This window comes from Talpa europaea (genome assembly GCF_964194135.1).
Source record: "Talpa europaea genome assembly, chromosome: 10".
Classification (NCBI taxonomy): Eukaryota; Metazoa; Chordata; class Mammalia; order Eulipotyphla; family Talpidae; genus Talpa; species Talpa europaea.
The window spans coordinates 73996673-74017914 of NC_140077.1; the positions used below are offsets into that span (position 1 = coordinate 73996673).

At 56.7% G+C, this 21242-nt stretch overlaps 1 protein-coding gene across 3 annotated transcripts; it reads left to right on the forward strand.

Moving 5' to 3' along the window:
• Positions 1 to 1607: 1607 nt before the first annotated feature.
• Positions 1608 to 18165, forward strand: ETNK2 (ethanolamine kinase 2; the record flags this gene model as incomplete). 3 transcript variants are annotated; one of them, XM_084244924.1, is made up of 8 exons in its annotated part: positions 1608 to 1865; positions 3415 to 3674; positions 6417 to 6539; positions 11705 to 11847; positions 12443 to 12526; positions 14808 to 14953; positions 16418 to 16491; positions 18093 to 18165. In XM_084244924.1, the coding sequence occupies 8 exons, from the start codon at positions 1608 to 1610 to the stop codon at positions 18163 to 18165; spliced, it is 1161 nt and encodes a 386-aa protein (XP_084101050.1). The 3 variants fall into 3 exon arrangements, with proteins under 3 accessions (XP_084101050.1, XP_084101051.1, XP_084101052.1); XM_084244925.1 differs by lacking the exon at positions 12443 to 12526; XM_084244926.1 differs by lacking the exon at positions 6417 to 6539.
• Positions 18166 to 21242: the final 3077 nt, after the last annotated feature.

The window sequence follows — 21242 nt, forward strand, 5'->3', positions numbered from 1 at the left end:
TAAATAAATCGTTTAAAAAAAAAAGGTAAAGACTTAATTAAAAAAAAAAAAAAGACCATGAGGCTTTACACAGGAACCTGCACTCCCTGCCTAGTTCTCCCCGATTCTCTGAGTTTGTTGCCTGCCTGGCTTTATTTCTTCAACACAAAACAGAAGCGCTGGGGTCAGTGTCCTTTCCAGTTGATATCTTGGGGTTGGTTCTATGACCTTGAGAAGACAGGTCCCCCATATCTCCTTCACTGTCAATATAATAGTCACTATGTGGTTATTTACATTGAAATTAAAGTACTGCAGGGTCTCCCTGGTGGTGCAAGGGGTTCAGCACAGCACTGTGAAGCTATCCGCAGCTTATGCAGCACGAGTTCGATCTCTGGCTGGCCAGGGAGCTACCCACATGGCACAGCAGATCTCTTTTGTCCACTGCTCCCCTCAGCAGTGTATTTGTCAGTCTACCTGTTCTGTTCCCCACTCTGTCTCTGATGAATCCTCACCTCCCCCTACCTCTGGGCTGTACCCCAGTTCTTGTATGCATAAATAAATACATCTTTAAAAAAATTAAAATACTGCACTAGGCATATTCCAAGTGCTGGACAATCACATGTGGCCAGGGCTACTGCACCGGACAACACAGCTAGAGGAGTTTTTCATCAGGGCAGAAGCCTGGTGGGGCAAAGTAGATTCTGGACAGCAACAATGACAGGCAGCAGCAGAATGCCAGGTTCCTGAGTAGGCCAAAGGGACAACTCCAGGTAACAGAAAAGGGGTCCTTCTGGGACAATGAGAGCTCTAGCACCCACTCACTGGGTACAGTGAGGTCACACAGGCACATCTACTCCAACAAGCATCACACCAGAGTGTGTGTGTGTGTGGTGGGGGGAGAGGGATTGGCTTGAGGGTGCTCCCAGCAGGCAAGGGCCTTGGTCATACAGCAGAGGCTGCTCCCGCACCGCAGTCTTTTCTAAAAGTCCAGGCACCAGGGAGGGGGGCAGGGAGCTATGCCAAGTGGAGGAACCCAGGCTGCCCTCTTGGAAACAGCAGAATCTCCAGTCTCCAGGAGGCGGGGCCCAGTGGGAGCCCGGCCCTAGGTGCCCAAAAAGAGCGGTCCCAGCCCTGGCGGGAGGGAGGGGGCACCTGGCTACCTCGACAGCACGAAAGCTCACGCCGGGCCGCCAGGCCAGGGCCCCGGGCCAGGGCCCCGGTAGGGGCGGGGCCGCGCGCGGCTCCGCCCCCGGCGTCACGGCCTCCCCGGGGGCGTCACCCCCGCCCCGCGCTCCAGGTAGCGGGGCCGCAGCTGCGGGCGGTCGCAGGCGGCGCTCCGGGGCGGCCCGCGGGCCGGGGCGGGGGCGGGGGCGGGGGCGGGGCGGGCAGGGGGCGTTCCCACGGTCCCGCCCCGCGCCCGCCGCCCGTGATGTCACAATCGCGGCCGGCCCCGGCGTTCCCGGGTCGGCTTCGGGCGCGGGGCTGCGAGGCGGCGATTGCAGCGGGCAGCGGGCTCCTGAGTCATGGACTTCCCCTGGCCCCTCCTCTGCCACTCCCACTCCCGCGCCGGGCCCCCCCGCAGGGGCTAGCGTTCGCGCGGCGGCTCCGAGGGGGTGGGGCTGCTGGGAATGGCTGTGCCCCCTTCGGCCCCTCTGCCGTGCTCGCCCTTTTACCTGAGGACCCAGGCGCCGTGCCCGCAGTGCTCATGGGGCATGGAGGAGAAGGCGGTGGCCAGTGCGGGCTGCCGGGAACCGCCAGGCCCCCCGAGGGCCGCCGCCGTCCCGTGCTTCGGCGTATCCGTGGACCAGGACGACATCCTCCCGGGCGCCCTGCGCCTCATCCAGGAGCTGCGGCCGCATTGGCAGCCCGAGCAAGTTCGGACCAAGGTAGCCGAGCGGGCGCGGGGCCCGGGAGAGGGCCCTGCCGGGGCTGGAACGGGGATGCGTGGACGTCTGTCGGTGCATCCTTCCGGGTGTCGGTCCCGGGGGTGCGCGGCTGCTGAGCAGGAGAGGGTTGGAATGATGGCTTGTGTGTGTGTTTCACCTTCTGTTTTGGCCCCTGAGCCAAGCTGGGTTCCCACCTCCCTTGACCCCCCATAGCCCCCCTTCTCTTGGGGCGCTGGTGCACACCGAAGGTCCACCTGCCTGCCCCCACCCCGCGCGTGTCCCACACCCTATCGCTGCGTGCTGGTGCCCCTCGATGCCCAGAAGCGCCTATCCAGCCGGCCCTGAGACCTGAGGAGGCAGGAACTTTTCAGGAAGCCCCCACACTTACACGTTGCTGCCACCCATGGTGGGGACCAGCTCCAGGCTCTGAGCCTTCCCTGGAGCCACCCTGTGGAAAGCCGGCTGGCCCCGACCCCCCTCGCTGGGGGGAAGCCCTCACCCTCCCTGCAGCCTCAGGCTGGGCACCCCCACACACACATACAAACACTGGACACACTCTCAGGGACACAGGTGTGGGTAGAGCCTCCCCTGAGGACCCTCAGCTGACCTGCATCCTCTGCAAAGAGGCTTCACCTGCCCACCTACCTTGCCCCTCTGGGAGCTGCCTGTGGAGAATGGTGCCTGCAGCTTGTACTGAAGTGGTAGGGGCTCCATGCTGATGGGCCTTCCTGTGGGGAAGGCCAGGTTCAGTGCAGATGTGGAGACTAACATACCCTGCTGGTGGAAGGGTGGTGGGTAGCATTTTCAAAATGAAAGTACCAGTTTGGTGTAAGACTCTCAAGGGATCCCTGCGCCCCTGGTTAATTCCAGCACTGACATGACACACTGTCGGCCAGTCCCTCTGCCTCAGTTTCCCCATGTAGAGTTGGCTCAGGTGTCCTCTAAGTCCCCTTCCAGCTCTCACACTGTGCCCAGTGGTTCATGCCTCCTTGCCACCTAACCCAGGAGTCTGCTGTCCCAGCCCAGTTACTCTTTTCTGGTGTGCCACCCAGAGGCTCTAAGAGCTGTGACCGCTAAAGCCCTGGGGTGGGTGCCAACCTCGTGCCCTCCTGTACTTCTGCCACTGGATGGGGTGAGAGGACAAAGAGCCTTCTGCCTGGCAGGCAGTGAGAGGCAGTGGTTCCTGGGCAAACTCCAGTCCTTCCTACCACAGTCTGGCCCTTGGAGGCTCCCTTTTCAGGGCCAGGGAGGAGGGGGCTTCTACCCACCAAGTAGTGTGGAAACTCCTGCTTGCCAAATCCTGTTCACTAGAGGCAGACCAGGAAAAGTGAGGGTGCCTGGGCTGAGCCCAAGCTGCCATTTTCCCCTGGAACTCTCTAGACTACCCCAACCATTGTGGACAAGGCTGAGCCCTCAGGGCTAAGAGGCAATTAGTTCTGTGTGGTCATACTTAGCCTCCAAATAAGCCATTTGTGTTGACCTGGGGAGCCCTGGGGCCAGAGTAGAGACTTGCCCTGTACACCCTGCCACTGTCCTCTCCTTATACCAGCGCTTCACTGATGGCATCACCAACAAGCTGGTGGCTTGCTACGTGGACGAGGACATGCAGGACTGCGTGCTGGTCCGGGTGTATGGAGAGCGGACAGAGCTGCTGGTGGATCGTGAGAACGAGGTCAGGAACTTCCAGCTGCTGCGAGCACATGGCTGTGCCCCCAAACTCTACTGCACCTTCCAGAACGGTCTATGCTATGAGTACATGCGGGGCATGGCCCTGGGGCCTGAGCACATCCGGGAGCCCCGGCTCTTCAGGTGAGAGGGGTCTCCCTAGGACTGCTCATCTCCCTAATTCCTCAGGCTCTCAGCTTTGAAGTCCTTGGCCAGCTTCTTAAGGGTGGAGTGGACTGCATGAACACGAGTCCTAAGATTGGCAGACTCTGTCATTGTGTGAAAAGCGTGCATGTGTGGGCATGTGTGCATTGCTCTGAAGGACTACAGCGTTCTATGATTTTCAGTGGGGTCTGCCAGAAGGACGAGTTCTTGGGGGACATTAACATGTGTTTCGGTGAACATCGACATCTGGTTCCCCAGCTGCAGCAGAGGTCTGCTTCCTGCCCCTGACCCATGCCTCAACCCTTTGCCCCACCCCAAGCCTGATCTGGAAACATCTCTTGAGTCTTGGAAATTAAATAGGAGCCAAACTCCTAAAGCACTCAGTGTTTCCTTCCCTCCCCTCCCACTGCCAGGAGCTCAGGTATGCCAGGAGGACATCCCATCCGGGTGGACATGGGTGCACCAGCACCAAGAGACCTGTCCCTCCCCCAGTCTTAGCTCCTTCCGGGTTCCCTGACATGGTGGGCTTCCTTCCAAGGCTCGCAGCCCATGGCCCTCTGGGAGCCCCTTCCATTAAATGCTTGGATATGGAGGACCTAGATAGACACCAGACTTAGCCTTCAAGCCCTGGGGGTGCTGCTATGGGATCTTGGGGCTGCTGTAGGATCTGGGATGGGGAGAAGCAAAGAAAAGCCCCCAGTGTACTTTCTCCTCTGACCATGCTGAGAGGAGAGAATCCTCCTTCCTCCCCCATCCACTCCCACCGCAGGGAACCCACACTATAGGGACGCCCCAGGCAGGCTGAGGTTTACTCCTGACGCCAGGTTAGGCGGGCATCTGCCTGGAGCCCTTGGATCTGTTCTGTCCCAAGGGGAAGGGATCTTCCAAACACCTCGGGGAGACTTAAAACCCTTCTAGGGAGTAGACTAGGAAGTTTCCTTGCTCCCTCATCTGCTATCTAGTTGAACCCCGAGGTAAGGGCACCTGGCACAGCCTCTGGACTTAGATGGAAACCCAAGAGCCTCAGGCCCTGGCCAGGGCTCTTTAGCATGGACTCTGGCTGGCGGATGCTCATGTTGAGTTGTGTGTTGTAGCTAAGGGTCCTCCTAGGCTCTAGCTGGAGATGTGAGGCCAGAGTGGGGAAAGGGATGAAGGGGGCCCTGTGCTGGTTCCTCCTACTGTTGTCCTCCCAGATCCCCCTCAGTCCTGGGCAAATCAACTCAACTACTGGCAGATCCTCGCCACTCCCAGGCCCGGCCACCTCCAGGAATCTGAGGCTGTCACTCATTCCCTCTGGAAAACAATTACCATTGTCTCGAGATTGCAGATGGATGTAGGGTCCTTAATAAGAAGAACTTTCCATTTGGGGAAGAGCCAGAAATTAGGGTAGGTATAGGAGGTAACCCATCCTTGATAGATGATTATCCTTCTGAGGGAAGACCAGCTCTCTGAGGGAAAGGCAGAGAGAAGGCCTCAGGGAGCCACCTCCCCATGTTCCCCTGAACCCCACCTCTCAATTGCTGCCTGCTGAGTCTTTGCAGCTTAAAACTGCTGAGTGTTGAGGTTACTTTCATTGCTATTCCAGACAACAGCCCTATTGATATTCAAGGAACCGCTCTGTTCATGCTCTATTCGGAATCTTCCTTTGGGAAGGGAAGGCCTGGGTCTCAGGTCTGTGTCCCTGCCCTGCCCAAACCCTGGCTGGCTCCCTAGGCCTCAGGGCCTCTGGTCTCTGAAAGCACAGCTTCCTCTCTCACCCACTTGCTTGCTGCCCCGCCCCCTCCCCCTCCCCCTCCAGGAGGTGGGAGCCTTGGGGCTTCCGGAGGAACCCCTGGTCTGCCCTCTTATCCTGATGGGGTATGGCTGCCCCTTCCCAGGACCTGGCAAGGGGAGGGGGCTGTCCCTGGAACAGCTCGGTAACAAGGTTTCAAACAGCCAATGCCTTTGTTGTCTTTCCCAGTGATTATTATTCGAGCAACAGGCAGAGGCAAAGGAAGCTTGAATGTTGGAGGCTTGGCAGCAGGGAGGGGGGTGGGGCTCCAGAAGGGAGAGCTGGCAGAGGACTGGGGGAGCCCGGCTGGGACACAGGACCTCAGCTGATGGGGTCCTTATCAAGGCCCTCCCTCTCTGACCAGTTAGTCCTCCACCACCCCCACCCGCTCCCAGCAACCTTCCCCAGCCGGGCTTTCTCCTCTACCCACCGCCCCCTCCTTCTCTCCCAGGACCTTGGATAATGTCCACAGGAGAACTTGAAAATAGAACGCTGGTTTGTTTTGCGTCCTTGGCACCAAGCCTCAAGCATCAACTCCCTGCCCCAGAGGAAGGGGCTGCCCTGGGCCAGCCTGCTTCCCTCCCCACCTTGGCCAGGCTGATAAGAGGCAGGCATTTCTTCCCTGCCTGGCATCACCACCCCCTGCTCCCTTGGTGCCCTGTGTTCACCCTCCCCCTGAGAGCAAGGGTCAGAGTCCAAAGGGGAGGGGGGCACGGCCTCCATCCCCAAGTGACCCCTCTGCTGCAGAGATTGCTGTGGGTACATGACCTTGGGTGGAGTGGGATCCACAGTCTGAAGCAGCCCTGGCCCCAGTTCTGGAAAGGTCGCCTTCTGCCAAGACCTGCCTTCTGTGGGAATGAGATCCCCACCAGAGTAGTAACAGTCTCCATCCAGGCCCCCGCTGGGAGGACCCCGCACTGACACTCTGCTCCGCCTGATTTCTGCTCTAGGTTAATCGCCTTAGAAATGGCAAAGATTCACACCATCCATGCCAACGGCAGCCTGCCCAAGCCCACCCTCTGGCACAAGATGCACAATTACTTCACCCTTGTGAAGAACGAGGTCAACCCCAGGTACGGAGACTGGGAGGGTCCAAGGCTGCATTTAATATGATCTCCCCTCCCTGTTCTTTTGGCTCATCCCCCTCATCCCCACAAGGTTTAGGGGTGCAGTCCTGATTGCTAGGCCTCTGTCTCTAAGTAGAGTTGGGGGAATTCACTAAACCTCAGGAATTAGGTCCTGTTTTATACATTCATGCTGGTTTCTCCTTGGGTCCCTGGTGAAGGGGACTAAGGTCAGGCCCATTTTACTTACATGACCCTACAGCTGAGACTACACTTTGCCAGTGTCACAGAACAAGGCAGGGCGGGGCTTCTGTTCCCAGTGCAGTGCCTCGTTTCTACCTGAGCGGTTGAGTCCTGAGGGGCGCCTGCCTGGAGCACAGAGTGGGGCTGAGTTCAGAGTCAGTCAGGGCTCAGCTCATTGACTAACAAGCCGTTGAGATGCCAGGACTGCTTCTACTTGCCTGGGCTCCTCTCCTCCCCACTTGCCTCTGGGGACCGTGATCCCAACCTTCTCCGGGCTGACAGCTGCTGTCTCCTTTCTGCTCTTTCCACCCATCCTGACAGTACCTTTTTCCAGGTAAGACAGGGTTCCCTGAACCCCCCCTTTAAACTCTCTCACTGGTACTCTCTCGAGTACCTGAGAGGCCTAGTCTTCAGGTTTTGAGAAAAGGATGGAGGTGTAGAGAAAGTGGTGTTACCTCTGTCCCCCATCCCCCAAAAAGACAACAGTGAGTCTCCCATCATTCCCTGCTAGAACTGGACATTACCCTGTTCCAAATGTCCAGTGGTAGTGACGCCTAGAGAGGTTTGGGGGAAGGTATCTCCTCCCCTCCTTTAAGGTGACAAGACAATCATTAACTCTCCCCTCTGCTTGTCTCTGTCACACACACACACACACACACACACACACACACACACACGCATGGTTTTATCTGGACCCTCCCACTTAATGATTATCAAGCTTTGCTCTGGGACTGTTTGTCCAGGATGGCCCATATTCGAACCTTCTATGTCAAATGTTATCTCAGGGACAAGGACTGCCCTCTCCCTGAGGACCAGAACAGCACATACAAGCAGGATGCTGTGGTGTCTGAGCCAACAGGACCCTCTGACTGTTGAGCCCTCTGCTTTCATTTGACAGATGGAAACAGAAAGGGAATGGGACTTGCCCAAGGTCATTGCTGACCCGTGGCTACCCCAGCAGTAGAGTCCAGCTGGGATGCTCAGGCTTGACCTTTGTGACTGCAGCTGCCATTGTACTGTCACTGTGTCACCTTGGGGTGACCTTGTTGGTCCAGGAATGGTCCCTGGAGGCACGCTGACCAACTCTCTTTGCTCTTGTTACACTTTTGACCTTGGCAAATGGAGTTGCTTAACTTCTTTGAGACTCTAGGGGGTGGAGACAAGCCGGAAACCACCTCACCTGCCCCAAAGTAGGGCAGTGCTGAGCAATCACTTGGATGAGATAAAATATTTGAGCTCCAGTTGTTGCCTCATAATCCTGATTTCACCAATTCTTCAGTTCACAAACATTGATTGGGATTTAAAACAATAAAAAACACTAAAGTGGCATTTGCTCTGCCCTCGAAGATCCTGGGGGCCCTCTGGCATGTCTGACAAAAGGAGGCGGGTATGGCATTTACTCTGCTAGGAGCAGGGGTGGGGGTGGGGTGGGGAACCAGGTGACAAATGGATGTGAGTAGCTGGGGCGGATCTCCAGGAGGAGCTGGGATGACCTGGGAGATGGAGCTGCAGGTGTAAGTTAGAAGTAGATTGTGAAGTCCTTAACTCCCAGGTTATGGAGCGAGGATGTGGTGTAGCAGGCAGTGGAAGTTGTTCTGAGAGCGTTTGAGCCAAGGACTCGGGTCAGGACTGTGGGTCGAGGAAAGCTTTCCAGACACACTGTGGTAGAGGGTTATGGGTGCTTGGCGGTGGGTGTGAAGTCATGACATACATGTGAAGAGGTGTGAACCTGTACCTCTACAGTGTTGGAAACTAATGTCAACTCAATAAAAAAAAAAATGGTTCAGTTATAAAGAAGAGGAAGAAGTCTTTCCAGCATTGTGAAACAACAGCTTGGCTGGACATTGAAGAAAGGGGTAGGCGCTCATGGTAGAGAGGCCAGCTGGGGTACTCTTTTTTTTTAAAAAAAAGATTTATTTATCCATGCACATAAGAACTGGGGTACAGGCCAGAGGTGCAAGAGGATTCACCAGAGACAGAGTGGGGAACAGAACAGGCAGCAGATTGACTGAAGTACACTACTTAGGGGAGCAGCAGGTGAGACAGGAGAGGTCTGCTGCGCCATGTGGGTCAGCTCCCTGGCTGGGGATCGAATTCATGCTGCAGTGGCTGCGGACAGCTTCATAGGTTTCATCTTAACCCTGTGTGCCACCAGGGAGGCCCAGCTGGGGTACTCTTATTGCTGAGTGGGTAAGACTCTGACTCAGTATGAGACTCCCTGGGGTACTTCTGAGTGCAGATTCCTGGCCTACCCCAGGTGAATGGTCTTGGGTGTGAGTCACAACCCCGGAGACTGCATTTTGACAGGTTCTCCAGGTGACTGAGGTGGGGGATCCAGGAACCACATTTTGAGGAATGTTGCCTTAGAGTAGCTTTGTGGGTGGAATCGGGGATGAGTCATAGACCTGGTGAAAATAGATTTGGTGGCCTTAGTGTTCTCGTGGGCATGGAGATGTCTGGGGTGGCTGGGAGAAAATGAGGTTCCTCACTGCTTTGTGGGCATCGAGAGGAGACTGGGACATGTTGATCGGTAGGAAGTCAAGGCGATGAGACAGTGTGCTCCAACACTTAGAAAGTCCAACAGGGCAGAGAGGATTTTATACCCCCCTCCCCCTCCTGAATCCTGAGCGCCAGGTGAACAGTTGCCAGGTGGCAGTGTTTATCAGGAAGAACCCCCAGACTTCTTGGAGGAGCTACCATTCCCTTTATCCTGTCCTGCTGCCTTGGAGAGAGGAGGGAGAGGAGCAGTTCAGCCTGGGGGTGGGAGTTTGTGATGGGGTGATTACTCTTCTGCCAGCCCCACAGCCTTGAACCCCACTACCAGAGTCCAGCCGCGTGGGCTGAAGGTGGCAAAGCTGGCGGTGTCTCGAGTGCGCAAGGGAGGGGAGCAGGCCTCGAGGGAGCTGCCTCGGAGATAGAGGCCTGGATTGTTCCCACAGCCTTGGGGTGGAGGTCACTCAGAGGTCAGGGCCCAGGCTGCAGGCATCTTGAATGTCATCCACGTGTTTTTCAAACTGAGACCAGGGCACATCAAAGGAAGCTCCTAATTCTTATCTGTGGAGGGTCTGAGTCTGAAAAGAAAAAAAGAATCTAGAAGGAAACGGTAGCCTCTTAAGGAAGCCCAGATGAAATGCCTTTTATGCAGACCCATCACTGAGGCAAACTCCATTGGGAGGAGGGGAGACCCTGACCACCCTCGAAATAGACCTCTGGGCCTAGGGCACGGAGGTCTTGGAGTTAGGAGGCCCGGCTTCATCTCAGGCCCTGGACAAGCGGGGGAGGACTGCTTTCCTTAGGGGAGGAAGGGGCAAATCCAGCTGTGACGAGTCATCTGGAGGCTGACGGAATCTCCCCTTCCTTGCGCCTCAGTTTCCCCATGGGATGGGCGAGATAAAATGAGCTCCTCTATGGCTTTGACCGCAAAGCCTGGGCATTGCCGGCTGCTCATCCTTTCCTAGGGGGAGCACGGGGCTGCCTGAGTGCTGAGTACTCGTCCTGGTGTTCTGGCCTTGTGCTGGGCGAGGGGGCGACAGGCCACCAGAAGGAAGGTGAGAACAGTCAGAGCTTGTTTTCCTCCTCTAGCATGTACTCCCGCTGCCTTGGACAAGAAAGCAAACAGGAGACGCATGAGTGAAAATAAAGCCCCAGCCACTCCCCTTCACCCATTGGTGGTTCTAGGGTTTTGAAGGCTGTGCTAACTATTTGGCTTTTCGTTGCACACAGGCCTGTGTGCTCCTGGGGACCAAAGTTCAGAGAATCTTGTATAGTGCACTTCTAGCAACTTCCCTGTGGTCTCTGATAACATCACTGGTTGACTCATTCATTCATTCCTCAACACACATTTCTCTCAGCAGGAATGCCTGTGACTGCCATGGGGTGGAACGAGACAGGAGAAGGGGAAGCCTCTTTGAGTCTCTGGTCCTGTGCCCTCCAGTTGCCCAAGCCTGGCCTGGCAGTTTCCAGGGCAAAGAAACACTCGTAGAGTCGAGCCCAGGAAACAATTTGTTGGCTCCCTCATGGGGGCCTGAGTGGTCTATGTGCGCCAAGAGAAGTTAGACGTCTGGGCCTTTCCGCCTGTGACACTAGCTGCTGGAGCATGAGGGGGGCACACGACCACTTACCTGTGCCCCTAGGGAGCCACTGCTCCAGCCCCTCCCTCGGGCACTCCCAGGTCCCCCAGCCAAGTGCTTGCAGGGATGCAGGGAGTCTCCATTTCAGGCACCCACCTCTCCTGGGAGCAGGTCTTGCCTCTCTCCCCCGCAGCCATATCTTCTCAGTCTGACCTCATCACTGATGTGGACACGCACCCTCACTTCCCCTGTCCATGCCCTGTGCCTCCTTTACCTTCTGTCTTTTTCACAAAGTAGCAGGGGTGTGCTTTTCAGAGCCTTTTTTTTTTTTTAAAAAAGATTTATTTATTTATTTATTCATTCATTCATTCATTCAAGTACTGGGTACAGTCAGAAGCGCGGGAGGGGGAGAGAATTCACCAGAGCCAGAGCGGGGAACAGAACAGGCAGAAGGACCGAAGCAACTGCTGAGGGGAGCAGCGGGCGGCAGGAGAGGTCTGCGCGCCATGTGGGACCCTCTTCTGGTGGCCGGGGAGCAGCCGGGGATTGAACTGGCGCCTCGGAGGCCGCGGGGCAGCTTCGCAACCCAGCGCTCAACCGCTGTGCCAGAGGCCCCAGAGCCTTTTTGTTTTGTGAGATGCTTCTCTTTTTGTGTTTAATCGGCCTCTTAGAGTAACCGCAGGAAGCCGGGAGGACAGGTTCCTGGTGTACTTTCCAGATGCTGCCAAGCAGGGGTCTGAGAGCCAGCCTTTCCCCAAGGCCCCTCTGCAGCTGTGAGGCTGGAGCTCAGAGCTCTGGAGGCCCAGCACCTGCCAGCCAGCTCTCAGTGCCCCCCAATGGCCCCTCTCTCCCTGCCTTCAGCCTTTCTGCAGACGTCCCTAAGGTGGAGGTGTTGGAGCAGGAGCTGGCCTGGCTGAAGGAGCACCTGTCCCAGTTGGACTCCCCTGTGGTGTTTTGTCACAACGACCTGCTCTGCAAGAACATCATCTACGACAGCACCAAAGGTACAGCCTCGGCCCAGTGGCCACAGCCCAGGCCGATCAAGCCGCTGCCCTGGGCTTCTGTGCCTTGATGGGCTCTTGGACAAGTACTTGGTTTAGATCTTAAGTGAATGTGTTGGAGAGAAGGGGAGGAAGAAGCAAAAAATTCTGCTTAGAAAAAAACCTGTGCTAAGAATGAGTTCAAAATCGAGGTCTGTGGAGGTCTCCAACCTTAGGGTCCCAGAGACAGGGCCCCTATGATGTTCTAGGCTTCTGAGGATGCATTGGCTGCCCCAGACCTTCACAGAGAGAGAAGTTCCTGGTGCTCCTGAGGAGAGCTGCTCTCCCAGAGAGCACTTGGCTGCCTTTCTGATCCCCAGTCACACTGAGGTCTTTGGATGGGAGGAGAGCCTGAGGCACTCTGTGTGAGAGGGACAGCTGGAGTTGGGAGAAGGACAGATGGACAAATGGACACTTGGAAGATTGCCACTCAGGAGGCTGGGTTGCTGCTGAGGCCAGCAAGAGTCAGGGGGTACCTTTCTGGGGTCTGGGGCAGCTTGGCCAGGCCCCATGTCCTGCTCTGCTGTGCTAACCCTCATTGCCTCTCCCTGCCTTGTAGGTCACGTACGGTTCATTGACTACGAGTATGCTGGCTACAACTACCAGGCTTTTGACATTGGCAACCACTTCAATGAGTTTGCAGGTGAGAGGGGCCTGTGTCCGAGACACCTTCCTTCTGATGGAGGACCAGGTGCGGTGGGAGGATAAGTAGGTCTGTGCTTGTAGGGTGGATGTTTGGCAGCCCCTGGCCTCTGAAATATCATAGTTCAAAGGTGGAGGAGCACATTTTGTCTTTAGAGACTCCCTGTCTGGTGGAGGCGGGGCCCATGTACAGAGCAGGGCGCTGCCAGTTTACATGGCCGTTTGGAACAATTAGGAAAACACACTGTCTGTAGGATCCTGGAGAATATGGGATACAACTTGGCATAGAGTTCAAGAAAGTTGCGTTCCCCTGGGCCCACACAGCACAGGGCAGGCTCAGCGCCCACGTGTCTCCTTGTCCAAGCTCCTTTGTGCCAACCTGATGCACAATTGCCAATAAGGGGCCTGCCTGCACACCAGGGGCAAAACAAGCTGCAAGTAATGATGTTCCTGGTGACCCAATGAGAATAACTTAGGTAGAACTATTTAAAGATGGGTACTATGCAACTAGACCATCCCAAGTTCAAATCCTGGTTTTGTTGCTTACTAGCAACCCTCAGGCAGGTATAATTTCCTTCTCTGTGCCTCCATGAAGTGGAGATAATAATGGTAGCTACTTAGGAATTGATAAAGACACATACACCCATGTACACATACACATAGGAATGGCTCTTCCTAAGAATTATGTTGGCATTTGCTGCTGATATTCAGCAGGGAAGCTTTTGCTGTGGGGACAGGGAGTCAGAGTGGCCCAGGTTGAGGTGGGAGTGTTTCCTAGGACAGTGATTGTTCTATAAATGCATGGAACATACAATAGAGTCATTTGTGTAAAGGAAGCAGGGCAGGTTTTTCCAGCCTGGGGGTTTAATTGTTAAATAGTAAATAGGACTATAGAGACAACTTGGATGGAAGTGGACACTGGGGCTGCAGGGACAGCCTGAGACTGGCTGGGAGTGCTCAGCATGGCAGCCCTTGGGGCTTAGGAGAGGCAAGCCACTCCATGGCTCAATCCAGGCCAGTTGTGACCCTTCTGGAACCCTGGGTAATCAGCGGATGATTCCCTGGGGGCCCAGGGGTGATGGGGCTTCAGTTGGGCAGAGCAGCCAAGCTGTGGGGTACATCAGGGAGCACAGACTGTCACTGTCCAGGCACTGGGCATTCTAGGCCCACTGGCCCTTCCAGAGAACTATCTGAAGTTCTTCTCACCCACTGGCGGCACAGAGCAGAGGTCAGCTGGAGTCTCCACACGGCACACCGTGTCCTACCCCCAAGATGACAGTGAAAGGGAAGAATCTGCCATGGGGGGAGGAGACAGGCAGGACAGGTGATTGGGAGCTTGGGAGAGGGGCCTCCAGGGGTCTCTGGCAGGGAGACTGGTACTGGGAGCCAGGGTGGGGGGGTTCCAGCCCTAAGCCCTCCCCCACTGGCCGTGGATTGGACAAGGGGACTTAGATTCTACAGCTGCACCAAGAGATCCTTCTCCAGCTGTTCTTCTGGGCCCACAGGAGACTGAGTATGTTTCCCTAGGGATATAAGGAAGCTTGGGAAGGAGAGGAAGGAAAGAAGACACAGGGGAGGTGGCCCATCCTGGTCCTGTCTTTAACCGCTGTCTTCCGTACCAGCTGGGAAGCCAAGATCTCTGCCACTGTGCCCAGGATGTGGCTGGGGCTGGCAGCTTGTGGACCAAGGAGGGGCGGCTAGAAGGAAGGAGGCTGTCTTGTCTGGGGCTTCTGAGCCTGGCGGGAAGGGCCAGGGTTACCTGGCAAGCTCTCCGGGTGAGGTCATTAAGTTGTCAGTTCAAGGAAGCTGTGTCTGAGAACACTCAAGTCCTGGTCCTTGTTTCATAAATGGAGATTTAGGCCAGTGAGCAGGAAGGGCCTGTCTGGGGTGAGCTGAGTGGTTAGATCAGACCTAAGACCATTGATGCCAGATTCAGTGCTCTGGCTGAGAGCCATGGGTTCATATGGGACTCGAGCTGGGGGTATGCCTTATGGGGTCCCCGTTACTCCCGGGACTGTGCCTCCTCCTTGGACCATTCTGCCCCTCTGTGCTTTCCTCCCACCTCCTGAAAGCAGAGCCCCTGACTGGGTGGGGATTCACCCCTCCGCATGTGAGGTGAGTTTGGTGGACACATACGCCTGGCTGCCATCCCAGGTCTGCCTCCTTGGGCGCAGCCCTGCAGGGCCAAGGAGATGGAGGGTTTGAGGGGTGCGGAAACACCCACTGATCTGGAGGAGACTCCCAGGTAGGTCTCCTAGCAGCGTGTGCATGTCCCCGCCCAGGTGTGAACGAGGTGGACTACAGCCGGTACCCAGAGCGCGAGACACAGCTGCAGTGGCTGCGCTATTACCTGCAGGCCCAGAAGGGGGCAGCCGTGACCCCCAGGGAGGTGGAGCGGCTCTACGTGCAAGTCAACAAGTTTGCCCTGGTGAGTGCTTGTGACTGGGGTTGGGGAGCCCCAGGAGGGACTCTCGCCATCCCCAGCTCCTGCCCTCTCAGCCTTGCGGTGGAAGGGAAAGCAGAGCCCTCTACCCCAGCCTCAGGTCTGAAGTCATGGGGACCCCATCTTATGCTCTACCCTAGAGGTGAGGTCTGGGAAGAGCCATCTTTGGCACCCCCTTAATATCAAGGTGTCCTTTCCCCTGCTCTCTATCCCCATCAAGTCTGGTTCTCCTCTTTCTACAGAATCACTTCCAAGTAGGACCCCAGCCCCCCATTTTGACAGTGTCTAACCTTAGCTCGTCATACTGCAGTTAAGCAAATCCCTTGATGGTTTCTTAGTCTGTGGAGATAGAGAATGGCAGCTCTAACCCTCCTTGTGAGCCCCCCCGGAGTTAGTCTACCTCCACTGACTCAGACTCTGGGAGCCTCTCCCACCAGCCAAATCACTTCCTGCTCAAATCACTGTGTGGCCACTTCTCAGTCTGTGTGCCACTTAGCCAAGGCAGTGGCTCATGCCAGCTCTCCACTGGTGTGTGCCCAGGGGCGTGCCAACTAGTTATGTCAACCATGTATCCAGCAAGAAGACAAAGTAGAGCTAAATAAAATCTTTACTTATCTGTGAATCTATTTTCTTCATTGGCATGAAAGTGATTATCACGTTCTTCCTCTGAACTCCTCCTCTTGCTAAAATTTTTAGTGACCATTCATCCTTGCTAGTCCTGAAGAGGGAAGGGAGTGAAGAGAGATACAGTAGTCTACCCCATTGTGCGCAGGATGTTGGGGACCCCGGCTGGGACTGGAGTGGTGTCTACCCTTGATTCAGGGGCAGCAGCAACCTGAACACCTGGCTTCTTGAACCTGGGGTGACCTGGACCCTGTGGGCATCTCAGGCTATACGGAAAACAGTTGAACGCTTGGTCAGTAACCAGACCTGGGCCTTGTTCCCACATCGACTCCTTTTCCAACCCAAACCACCTCTGAGAGAAGAGAGGGAAAGGGGTGGGGGTAGGGGTCAGTTTGTCGGATCTGACGGCAAGTTGATCAAGCGTTTAACTGTTTTCCTGTGACCATTTGGCCAGGGTGCTGCTGAAGGGTTCAGCCTACCTCTGACTTGGGGACCCATATTGGGTCCTAGATAGCAGGACCCGGAAGATTCCTCTCTGTAGGGGAGATACCAGGAGTGTTCAGGTCCTGCTTGGCCTGGGCAACAAGCTGAAAGTTCTAGAAGCACCATCCTGCTGGCCCCAGGGCAGGAAGAACCTACTCTGCTTGTCTTTTCTGGAGAGAGTGGAGCCCCCATGCTGTACACTGGAACTTCACTCTGGAACTTCCTCTACCTGTGTCGCCAGTGTCCCGGCTCCAAATCTTCCAGAGTGACTGTTTCCTTCCAGCTATGTAGGGTCCAGGGGCCTGGGAGGAACCATCACACTGACTCTCTGGTCTGTTCCAGGCATCTCACTTCTTCTGGGCCCTCTGGGCCCTCATCCAGAGCCAGTTCTCCACCATCGACTTTGATTTCCTCAGGTGAGTGCAGGGGACAGGCTGGGGCTGGGCCTGGGATGGCAGAGAGCCTAAGGCATGGGAGCAAAGGGCAGCCCAAATAGAACATCCAGAGTCCATTCCTCTGCCTGCTGACCCTTCCCTGTCCAGCTGACCATGTCCAGTGGGGTGGCTGCTCCAGGGCACCCAGGGAAGCACCAGCGTGAAAGTTGTCCTCATGCCCTCCCCGCCCTCCTCCTGGGGACTCACCTCCAGACCATCCTGCCACCTACTCCACTGGCCCTGCTCTGCTGCCCCCTACCAGAGCTGGGGGAGTAGGGCTTCTGAAAGCCAGTCCGAAGGATCACTAGTCCGGCCTCATCCTGTTGCAGAGGGGACACAGTTCCACAGAGTAGAAGTGCTTCACTGAGGCCACTCTGGTGACCAGTGTGACTGTGGGGGCGTGAGGCACAACCCCTCAGGGGCCCCCCGGGCCCCAAGGTTGCAAGAGGCTCCACTCTGGGGCAACCCCCTGGCCCTTCTCCTCCCTGGCCACCACCAGCTAAACAGGAATCACTAATGCAGGTGGAGAGCACATTGAGATGTGGCTGCTCCAGAAAAGCAAAAACTAACAAGTGTAGGAGGTCAGGCTGTGGAGAGATGGGCAGTGGGATGCGCCGCTGGGGGAGCGGGAACCCACGTGGCCACTCGGGAGACAGCCCTGTGCTTCCTCAGTGTTAGAAATACAACCAGCGTGTGGTCCTGCCAGCTCAGCTGGGTAGAGGGATTGGAAGCAGGGTCTCTGCGTGCGCACCCACTTCCCAGTGGCACTCACGCTGGCCGAGGGTGGAGGCAGCACGAGGGCCCAGTAGCAGGTGGACGGCTACATGCTGTACACGTCACGGGATGTTACTCAGTCTTAAAAAGGAAGAAAATCATGTCACTTGCTATGACATGGATGAACCTTGAGGACATTATGCTGAGTGAAATAAGCCAGACTTAGAAACAAGTACTGTGTGATTCCACTTCAATGACTAAAATAGTTAGATTCACGGAAACAGAATAGTGGCTGCCAGGGGCTGGGGAGAAGCAGTGGGTGGGAATAGAGGGAGGGGGGAGGAGGGAGAGCAGGACCTGGGGGGAGGGGAGGGGAGGAAAGGGAGAGGGGGAGAGGGAGAGAGGAAGGGCTGGGGGAGGGGAGGGGAGGGTGAGAAAGGGAGTGGAGGGGCTGGGGTGGGGAGTGGAGGGGAAAGAAGGGAGAGGAGGGGGACGGAGGGGAGAGAAAGGAAGGGCTGGGAGAGGGGAAGAGAGGGGAGGGGAAGGGAAGGACGGGAACAGTTACTGATTAATGGGGACAGTTTTGTTGGCAAAGGGAACAAGTCCCGGATGTTGCCGAGATGCACGCAGCACCATTGAACTGTAAAAAGTCCAAAGCCAACATCCTTGGGACAGGCTTGTGCCGTCCAAAAAGAAAAACTGTAGTCAAAATAAAAAAATCAGCCTGGGCCTGGGCTGGAATTGACCTGCTCAGATGAGGATGGGCCACACGGTGCCCCCTGGTGCCTGAGTCCCCATGAGGACCCCCATGGGGCACCCGGCTTGCGCCTCACGCCCAGCCTCACGCCCAGCTCCCTCTCTCCTGGCAGGTACGCGGTGATCCGATTCAACCAGTACTTCAAGGTGAAGCCTCAAGTGTGGGCCTTGGAGATACCAAAGTGACCAGCTCCCCGTCCTCCCCTCCCCACCGGCCTGGTCTGAGCTGTTCTCCAGGCTCCCCTCTGCTGTGGGGGCCACACCCTTGGAGGTGGGAGAGGGGACAGGCAGGTGCCCAGGAAGAAGGCTCTGCCTGTGCCACCAGCCCTGGTGGATGCTGCTGGAGATCACATTCTTGTTTGGAGGGGCTGATAGGACCCAACTCTAGGGGTCCCCTTCACCTCACCAGACTTGGGGGGAAGTGCCTGTAGCCAGCCAGGACGGGACCACAATCAACCCTGGGAAGCCCAGCACTCCCAGCCTCAAGCCTGCTGGCATCTGGGCTGCCTTAGACATGTCTTTGACCTTCCTGGCTTGGGGAAGGGGGGGGAGTAGGGAGGGCTCCTTTCTACCTCCAGTGCCCTGAGCCCCCAGTCCTTCTCCCCCTGCATGCCCCTTGTGGGAGGTGCTGAGCCCAAACCAGCATCATGCCAGCTCTGACCGATGGATGTACCTATCTCGGGGAGTGGTCTAGCATCGGGCATGCCGGCTCCACCAGCAGCCGCCTCATCTGTGATCCCTCCCTCACACCAAGCCAGATCCAATCAAACCACCCCCGCCCCCCAGACTCAGGCCAAGGACACGGGCTGCCCTGGGTGCCCCTTTTCCTTTGTGCTCATGCTCTGTCCCTCTGCAGCCTGCTGAGACGGCAGGGAGTGGTGACGTCCTGGGCCCCCAGAGCCCTGCTCTGCTTATGCTATGGCCTGGCAGAGTAGCAGCAGCCGGGTAGGGCGGCCAGCAACCTCCACCTGTCCCCTCCCCCGCCACCAGGCCCTCACTTCCGAGGTCCTGGGAGTGACTATTGGGAGGTAAGGACAGAGCCCCCCAGCAGTGGGCTGGCCCCTGACAGCCTGTGTAGGATCAGCTGTGAAGGTGCTGGCTGAGCTCTCCATCTCCTTCGGATCCCTCACAGCCCTGGGGGGCCCCTTGGTTCTGACCCATACATTGATTCATTTGTAAATTATCGTGGTTTTCTGCATTAAAAATGGCCATTTCTGGACCACTGTGTCTGAGTCCCGCTCATGAGGATTCCACGGATGGAGGGGTGTCTGGCCCATCTTGGAGGATCTCCTTAGGCTGCACTTTCTGCCATGCCTGCCATGCAACCAGCTCACAAGCCTTCAGCCCCTTGCTTGGGATAACCTTGGTAGGGCTGGCTTTACAGCTGATGCCCTTGACCACCTTGCTGGAATGAGGTGCCTGGGAGTGGGCTGCTTAGAAGCACTAGGCTGTGGGTCCAGGGTTCTGGGAACCTGGGTTACCAGTGACATGGCCCTGACAGCGGTGCTTGCTTCTCCTTGGTCACCCTGACTGGGGGGAGGGGATGTGAGCTGAGCAAGCAGCCCCAAAGCAGGCCAGGGTGATTTCTGGGAAGTAACCTGTCACTTTCTCAGAAGGCCAGAGGGAGGGGAGCTCAGAAATGAAAAGGTGGGCCTCCCTGGTGGCACAGAGGGTTGAGCGCCGCGCTGTGAAGCTCTCCGCAGCCTCTGCAGCACAGGTTCGATTCCCGGCCAGCCAGGAAGAAACCCACATGGCGCAGCAGACCTGCCCACTGCTCCCCTCAGCAATGTCTTTGGTCTGTCTGCCTGTTCTGCTCCCCACTCTGTCTCTGGTGAATTCTCTTACCCTCCTGTGCCCCAGTTCTTGCATAAATAAATAAATCTTAAAAAAAAAAAAAAAAACACAAAGGTGAGCAGGGTGCATCCCCACAACTGCACTTCCAGGATGGGATGCAGGACAGCAGCCACCCCAGGACCCTCCGGAAGGTGCCAGGAGCATCAGGGGCAGCAGCGGCCCTTCAGGGGCTGCTTGCCAGGTGGACGCTGGCGGTTTGGCTTTTGTCTGCAAAAGTACCAGGGTGCCATGGCAACCACTGGAGCTGAGCTGGCACTAGCAGCTGGGGCCTTCTTCAAGGTCATGGTGATCTGGTGTGGCTGCCCTGATAGTTAGCAAAACTGAGCCCAGGCAGGGTGCTGGTGGGGGGAAGTATGTGTCTGGGCAGAGCGATGGTGGCCAGTGTCAGCAGGTAGGACCCCAAGGGCCGTCGGTGGGGTCAGGTGGTCATCTGAGGGCCTGGCTTCTCAGTGGACTCAGTGGCAACACCCACCCTCCTGTTCCTCAGACCCACCTCTGGAGTGAGAGCAGACATAACCACTGTGAAATAGCCTCCTAGGGCCTTGATGTTGGCGTGCACTTGGGCTGCACTTTCTGCCATGCCCGCCATGCAACCAACTCACAAGCCTTCAGCCCCTTGCTGAAGGTAAGCGTGGAAGCCAGTGTTGGGGTGGTGAGCAGAGAAATGTAGGACAGGGCCCCTTACCAGCTGTGCCCCTAAGGCCCCAGCCCCCACCCACACAGGAGCTAACTTATAGGTGCTGAGAAAGCAGCCTTATTCTCCACTTCTCCTGGAAGAGGGCAGGTGGGGGTGGGGAGGCACACCCCTCCCCCCACTAAGTCTGTCCCAGTGACTCATGGCCACCCCAGACTAACCCAAACCCTGCCCTCCTGAGAGAACCAGGCCTGAGCTTACCTGGGCTCCACTCCCCCGGCCTCTCTCAGACACTCAGCTGGAGCTCCAAGTAAAGTTCTCCCTGGCAGGTGCCTTTGGGAGGGTCAGACAGCACAGAGCGGGCAGAAAACAAGCTTGTGCCGTCCTTCCTGGTAATGACCAGGACATTCCTTTCCCGGCCTGCCAACAACCTGACCCCATCCGGCTACTCCTGGAGCATGGGGCCCCAGGGCACCAGACCTGGGGACCAAGTCTCAGCAGCTGGGATGAGGGCAGGATAAAGGCCGCCAGAGAGGGAGGTGGGCAATTCTGGCCTCAGCTCCTGGGGCCTCGAGGACATGGCAACGGGGGGTAAGGGTGAGCCTGGCCAGGAGCGTCCTGACTGGACTGGCGGGATTTGGTTTAGAACAGAGTGGGGGTGAGGGGAGATGGACAGTGCATAATGAAACGAGTGCCTCTCCACGTGACCACTAGGGGGCAGGTGTTGCGGCCAGCCGGCGTCTCTTCCCTAGCCCGGTTCAATCCAGGGGACAGA